This window comes from Eutrigla gurnardus, assembly GCF_963514095.1.
Source record: "Eutrigla gurnardus genome assembly, chromosome: 17".
NCBI lineage: Eukaryota > Metazoa > Chordata > Actinopteri > Perciformes > Triglidae > Eutrigla > Eutrigla gurnardus.
In genome coordinates this window covers 24,008,341-24,015,840 of record NC_139928.1, presented here as the reverse complement: position 1 = coordinate 24,015,840, position 7,500 = coordinate 24,008,341, and the positions used below count along the sequence as shown (strand labels likewise).

At 44.8% G+C, this 7,500-nt stretch overlaps 1 protein-coding gene across 2 annotated transcripts in view; it reads right to left on the bottom strand.

Annotated features, from left to right (window-relative positions):
* Positions 1–7,500, bottom strand: part of LOC311027604 (CDC42 small effector protein 1-like) — a 16,217-nt gene that overhangs the window by 4,982 nt on the left and 3,735 nt on the right. For both annotated transcript variants that reach the window (XM_084031694.1, XM_084031695.1), the window contains exons 2-3: positions 3,324–3,627; positions 76–177 (exon numbers count right to left, since the gene is read on the bottom strand). In XM_084031694.1, the coding sequence (XP_083887820.1) occupies positions 76–177; positions 3,324–3,473 (252 nt within the window). In that variant the 5' untranslated portion in view covers positions 3,474–3,627. The remainder of the gene's footprint in view (positions 1–75; positions 178–3,323; positions 3,628–7,500) is intronic.

The window sequence follows — 7,500 nt, the reverse complement described above, 5'->3', positions numbered from 1 at the left end:
ACAGGTGATCGGACAGACAGGTGATCAGACACACAGGTGATCGGACAGACAGGTGATCGGACAGACAGGTCTCACCGGCTGCAGACCGTCTCCCATCTCTCCGGAGCCGATGTGCGTCAGATGGATGAAGTTCGTCGGCTCTCCGATCATCGTACGATCAATCTTCCTCCTCTTCTTCTACACACACACACACACACACACACACACGCACACACACGCACACACACACACACACACACACACACACACACATTTTCTTATTGCGTTTCATTATATTTTAAACCGTCACAAACAACAATAAAACAAATCGACAATATACTTTAAATTCACACATCTAATAGATTCTGTGGTGCGTTCAGGGACCCTCCGTGTTCTGGCTCTCTGCCTTTGAACGCATCATTAAAGCCCCAGAGTCCAGTTAATCTGGCTGTGAGGAAACCAGACCTGATCCACAATCTGATCCACGATCAGAACAGTTTGGATCTAAGAGGATTAATGTTGGTCTGGATTATTCACAGATGTTATGTAACCATGACGACCAGACTATGTGACACACGAGACTATGTGGAGGAACCAGAGACTGTCTGTGGTCCAAACAACAAGGTCTCTGCTGTATTTATGTCTAGATGACCTTATATGGAGTGTTGATGGAGCAGCTACAATATTAGCGTAGCCTAGCACCATCAACCAGACTCCATTCAGAAAACCAGCGTTTTAACAGTAGTTATCTTGTGGTCTTGCAGACAGACCTAACAAAGCATGACTCAGCAGTTTTCACTGATCACCATCATGATGGAGTTATTTCAGCATCCTTTTCATCTGGTTATTGATATTAAATCACAGATCAATACTGTATTCTGGGTCCTCCAGCTGTGGTGAACCAGCCCACGTGGGTCTTGCTGGATCCAGTGAATCCAGTTTAGGATGATGTCATGATGATGCTATGAACCCAGACAGGACAGGGTCTGGGTTCCTGGTGGATCTGTGTTAAAGGGAGACTCCACGCAGCTCTTTGGAAACCAGCACATGACAAAAACAATGTTTGTGACATTTATGTGGACGGAGGGGCGTCGGCCTGCTGTGAGGTCAGAGGTCACCGTGAAACAGGAAGAGGAAGTTCCGCCACCTGTTTCCTCTTGAGTAACGTCCAGCTGTTGAGAGATTCACTGAACCTGACGAGTTCTAACTCATATATGAACTCAAATAAATCAACACGGAGATATTAAGGCGACTTCTGTTGCAGTAACACTAGAGGTGTAACGATTCATTCGATTAATCGATTAATCGATTGTCAGTCCTATAGATTCTACTAAATCCATCTGCTAAAATTAATAAATAGAATGAATCGTTTTGGCTTCACCAATAATCAATATAAATGCATTTAATCGTATGAATCGTGATTCTTACTTATGATTAATGTTTAATACGTTTAAGACACTCTCTCCCCTGACAGCATGTAGTCTACTGAAAATGTTAAAAATAACTGAGCAATGTTTAATTACATTTTTGTATTCAGCATAAAATATTATGCAGGACTACTTTTTTATAGAATAAATATGTTATTTTTTCACGTTTCAGAATAATACAGATAGTCTCACTCGCATTATTGCATGTTTATTTCATGGATATAGAACTTTGGTTACAAGTTACTGAATCCAATCGTGGTTTACAGAATCAAATCTAATCAAAACGTTCCAAAAAAATGTCCTTGAATCGAATCGCCAACTACTGTCCGTGGATGCTGGGAACCCCGCTGTGCTGGTTCTGCTGGACCTCACAGCGGCTTTTGATACAGTTGACCATGCAATCCTTGTATCTTGCCTAGAGCACTATGTAGGCATCCGTGGCACCGCCCTCAAATGGTTTAGGTTGTACCTGGCAAATAGGAGCTTCTATGTAATAAATGGTAACCTCTGATCCTCACAGACATCCCTCTCTTGTGGGGTGCCACAGGGCTCTATTCTTGGCCCTATTCTGTTTTCCTTGTATATGCTACCGCTGGGATCAATTATAAGAAAACACAATCTGTCTTTTCATTTTTATGCTGATGATCTACAGTTATATTTGCCCATGAGACCCAATGAAAACACTTACTCAGTTACTGGACTGTATCTCTGATGTAAAACAGTGGCTGGCTCTGAACTTTTTGCACCTGAACGACAGCAAAACTGAATGTATTCTGTTTGGCACACCATCTATGTCAAATGTTTTCATTACAAACTCTGGGACTCTGGCGCCATTTTTTAAACCACATGTAAAGAATCTTGTGGTAGCATTTGACAGTGGGCTCAGATTCGATAAACAGATTAGGTCTGTTGTTAGCACAAGCTTTTTTCAGCTGCGTCTCCTGGCCAAAGTCAAGCCTTTTTTAAGTCGGCAGGACCTCGAGAAGAGGATCCACGCTTTCATCAGTTCAAGACTGGACTATTGTAATGCACTTTATGTCGGCCTCAGCCAGTCTTTAATCTCCCGTCTTCAACTTGTTCAGAACGCTGCTGCCCGCTTTTTAACAGGCACGTCCAGGCGTGAACACATACCCCTGTACTGTCGTCACTCCACTGGCTTCCAGTTCGTTTTAGAATTGATTTTAAACTGTTATTGTTTGTTTTTTACGCCGTGAATGGCCTGGCTCCCTCCTACCTGTCAGAGATTTTAACTGTCCGTGATCATGGCAGGGCCCCCCGTCCTTCCGGCCAGCTCCTGTTAGAAGTCCCAAGGTCAAGACTTAAACAGTGGGGCGATCGTTCTTTTGCTGTCACAGCTCCCAGGCTGTGGAACAGTCTGCCCCCTGACATTCGCACCATTACTGACCTCAGCCTTTTTAAATCAAAGCTGAAGACACACTTTTTTAGATTGGCATTTAACTGTGACTAGGGTAGTCCTGCTCTTAGGTGTACTTATTTTGCCTGTTTTTACTTTAATGCACTTTAGAGGGCCTCAAACACCCTGCAGCACTAGTAGCACTTTTCTTGTGTTTTCTTGCAGCACTGTGGCACTTTCTTGTGTTTTTAAGTATTGTTTTAATGTATTATTTTATTGCTTTGATGTAAAGCACTTTGGGTACCGTCTGGCTATTGTTAAATGCTATACAAATAAAATGTGATTGATTGATTGATTGATTGATTGATTGATTGATTGATCGTTAATCGAACCGAATCGCTGTGAAGCCAAAGATTCACACCCCTAAGTAACACTGAATCTAGAAGTACTCGCCCCCCCAGTCTGGAGGCCTGGTCTAGACTGGAGACCTGGTCCAGACTGAAGACCTGGTCCAGACCAGACTGAAGACCTGGTCCAGACTGAGGAGGGGTTGGGTGTCTCACCGGCGGGGGTTTGGCCACCACGCAGCAGCCCATCTTGTGCCAGAAGTCGCTCATGCCGACGCTCCGCCTGTCCAGCGGCCGGCCGCCGTTCTCTGCTGCCGCCCTGCAGGCCGGGGGAGGAAGTGCAGCCTGTGGGTAATCCTGGGGCATCCAGACAAAAAAACAGCAGCAACACGAGAAAGTCCAAAGTTTGCTCCAGCTGACACCTGACGGACACCAGGAGAGTCCAGAACCTCCGTTAAACTCCACCAAGAGAAATAACCGCTTTAATATCCAAAACTGAGCTGACGGCTTCAGGTGTGATCTGTGGAGACAAAACAACGTTACGTGATTTCTGTTTGATCGGATTCACACATTTTTAATTTAACGAGAATTCATTTCATGGAGGTTTCACTTTCAACTTTGTAGCATCTTTTCTTGTCTTTCTGTTCTCTTCCACTTACTGCTGACCCGTCTGTCTGTCTGTCCACCTGTCTGTCTGTCCCTGTGTCTGTGTGTCTGTCTGTCTATCTATCTGTCTGTCCACCTGTCTGTCTGTCCCTGTGTCTGTGTGTCTGTCCATGTGTCTATCTGTCTGTCCATGTGTCTGTCTGTCTGTGTGTCTGTCCATGTGTCTATCTGTCTGTCCATGTGTCTGTCTGTCTGTCTATCTGTCTGTCCATGTGTCTGTCTGTCTGTGTGTGTCTGTCTGTCAATGTGTCTGTCTGTCTGTCCATGTGTCTATCTGTCTGTCCATGTGTCTGTCTGTCTGTCCATGTGTCTGTCTGTGTGTCTGTCTGTCTATCTGTCTGTCCATGTGTCTGTCTGTCTGTCCATGTGTCTGTCTGTGTGTTTGTCTGTCTGTCCATGTGTCTGTCTGTCTGTCTGTCCATGTGTCTGTCTGTCTGTCTGTCCATGTGTCTGTCTGTCCATCTGTCTGTCTGTCCATGTGTCTGTCTGTGTGTCTGTCTATCTGTCTGTCCATGTGTCTGTCTGTCTGTCCATGTGTCTATCTGTCTGTCCATCTGTCTGTCTGTCCATGTGTCTGTCTGTGTGTCTGTCTATCTGTCTGTCCATGTGTCTGTCTGACAGAATCATGGTTGAAGGGAAACAGTCTAAAGTAATAGATAGCTGGTTGTCTTATTAATTGTCTTAATGTGGATGTTGTTTATTTGATATACAAATATATATTATATAATTATGTATTTGAATGTGTGTGTGGGAGTGAAATATAAATATCTGTGTCGTCTGCATACACTAAGACATTTTGTTGTTATTTATGATCTATGAATGTAAAGAGAAGAGGCCTGGAGATGGAGCCTTGGGGAACTCCGGGTCAGTTTTCTACACAGATGTCTAATAACCAAAACAAATTATTCACTGTCCTTCAAATATGAGTGAAGGCGAGTTTGGCTCGGTGCCAGGAGGCCCCGCCCACTTCAAGTCTGTCCAGTAACAAGATCCGCCAGATGCGGTGTTTACGTGGCCGTCAAATCACGGCAGAGTTGTGTGAAGCAAACTGTGATTGTCGGAGTGAACGGTTGTAACGTGGAATTCCAGCTCAGATTGAAGCCAAGCGTTTTATTTTGGAGGGTTAATGTGAGTGTTCCTGTCAGAGTGATGTAACTCGTCTTTATAATAATAACAGATAATAACGGATTTCATTGTGCAATACAGACACGTTTGGACAAAGTGTTCTCAGTCTGACGGGACGTCCTCAAGGGATTTTGGTTCTACGATATAAATACGTCAGGTGATACTGAAGCGTTTACGTTCCTGAAGTGAATGTATATAGATTTTAATATAATGATTCATATGTAGTCGTAAATGTTTTATCCTTTAACCATTGACGTACTTGTGTTACATTTACACTGAGATCGGAAACTTATACTGATTCATGTAAATAAATAAATAAATGAACAAAATGTCCTAAAAGCCACACTCGGTCCCCACAACGATAGAGGAACAGGAGCACACACACTCATTGCCTCGCATGGGAACCAAACGTCTGTGAGACGTCAACACAGTGAACACATTAAGCATGACTAAACACTGGGTGTGGTCCACACACACACACACACACACACACCGAGGCTTGTAAAGTTTAAATTAAAGACTTTCTGGACGTTTTTGTTTTTGTTGTTTTCACATGAAACAGAAAGGAATCTCGAAGTGAACGAGCTGAAAACAACAACATGTCGGTGACCTTTAACCCCAGGTGAAACGAGGCCGGTGAAACAAAGTGAACTCGCTGGCCGTCTTTAAGCAACGACTGGTGTTTTTCCTTCTTTGCTCCTCCGGCTCCACATTCTCCATCAAAGTCGAGATCCAACTGGAGCGGCTGATAAGCGGCGGCGTTTCCTGGTTGCCGGGGTTACGTAACGAGGCCTCGGCTCTGCGGCTGCGTTTCTATTTTCGGGTTGCAGGAGGTGAAGTTTGTCTGGAGCTCGTCCAACCCTCTTCAGTAGCCGATAACGGAAGAATGTGAGTAGAAACATGCAGCTTCACGCTTCTCCAGGAATGTAAACGCTCACAGCCAGAGGGCTCCAACTCTAAAAGTACACACTCGAGGTATTCAGTGTTGTACTTGTACTCTGAGTCTCGCTCTTTCACCGTTACTGAAGCTTTCAGTTGGAAAATTCAAACTGACAGCAGGGCGGACCGTACCATCTACAGGGGGGGTGGTCGTCTCCACACAGTTTTCCCGTTCTTTCTCCTCACACTGACATCATGGGACAAATATTCACACACACACACTCGCTGTCTCCCGGTCATGAGGTTTAAATAGATGCAGGAAGTTTAAGATGCCGTCAGTCCCCGTAGTGCCACCTAGACGTGTTTACCATGTATCTCCACAGAAGACTAATTAATAATGATGATAATAATTAGCTTGTTAGCTAGGTACCGTATCTAGTTCGGTCGGTAGATAGTTAGCTCATTAGCTTGTTAGCTAGGTACCGTATCTAGTTCGGTCGGTAGATAGTTAGCTCATTAGCTTGTTAGCTAGGTACCGTATCTAGTTCGGTCGGTAGATAGTTAGCTCATTAGCTTGTTAGCTAGGTACCGTATCTAGTTAGGTCGGTAGATAGTTAGCTCATTAGCTTGTTAGCTAGGTACCGTATCTAGTTAGGTCGGTAGATAGTTAGCTCATTAGCTTGTTAGCTAGGTACCGTATCTAGTTAGGTAGGTAGATAGTTAGCTAATTAGATAGTTAGCGAGGAATTGTAGATAGTTAGCTTGTTAGCTAGGTATCTTGTCAGACTCGGTTTTGCTGCTTGGCTCATGGTGGAATTAGCAACTAGCTAACTAGCCAAGATGTTAAATGTTTCTCATGTATTCCTTTCTCTGCCCGTCTGTCTCTCTGTCTGTCTGTCTCGCTGTCTCTCTGTCTGTCTGTCTGTCTGTCTCTCCACCTCCACTGATGCTGGTTTACTTTGTTTGGCCCCGCTACAACGGTTGCTACGGCAACGGTGACGGCCCTCCTGATCTGAGATCAGCTGAGACGACGACGACACATGACGACAGCTCTTAAATCAGCTGACAAACCTTTATTTAAACACACGAGGTGAACAAACTTATGATGTAGACTGCTTTTAAAGGACGTTTTAACGTTGAGATATTTTAAATTTTGAACTGGCGTGTGATTGGCCGATCCTGTGAGTCTGAAGTGAAATTAATTAAAACTTCAGATGAAGTGTTTTCTGCTTCACTTCCTCCTGGCTAAAGTCAGACGCTCACTTCCTGAGGCTGATGACCACTTCCTGTTGCTGATGACCACTTCCTGTTCAGCACAAAGAGCTTTGTGATAAGAAACGACGGAGAAGAACAAACGTCTCTGTGGTTTACACACATTTACTACAAACATCAGGTACTTGTACTTCATGGGAGAGAGAGAGGGGGGAGAGAGATGGGGGAGGGAGAGAGAGAGAGGGGGAGAGGTAGAGAGAGGGGGGAGAGAGAAAGAGGGGGAGAGGTAGAGAGAGAGGGGGGGGAGAGAAAGGGGGGGGGAGGTAGAGAGAGGGGGAGAGGTAGAGAGAGAGAGAGGGGGGGAGAGAGGGGGGAGAGGTAGAGAGAGAGGGGGGGGAGGGAGAGAGAGAGGGGGGGGGGAGAGAGGGTCACAATGAGTTCTCTTCATCAGGAAACGTCCGTTAACGAGGTTAACCGTCGTTCTGTTTTAACAACGACGACTTTCAGACGT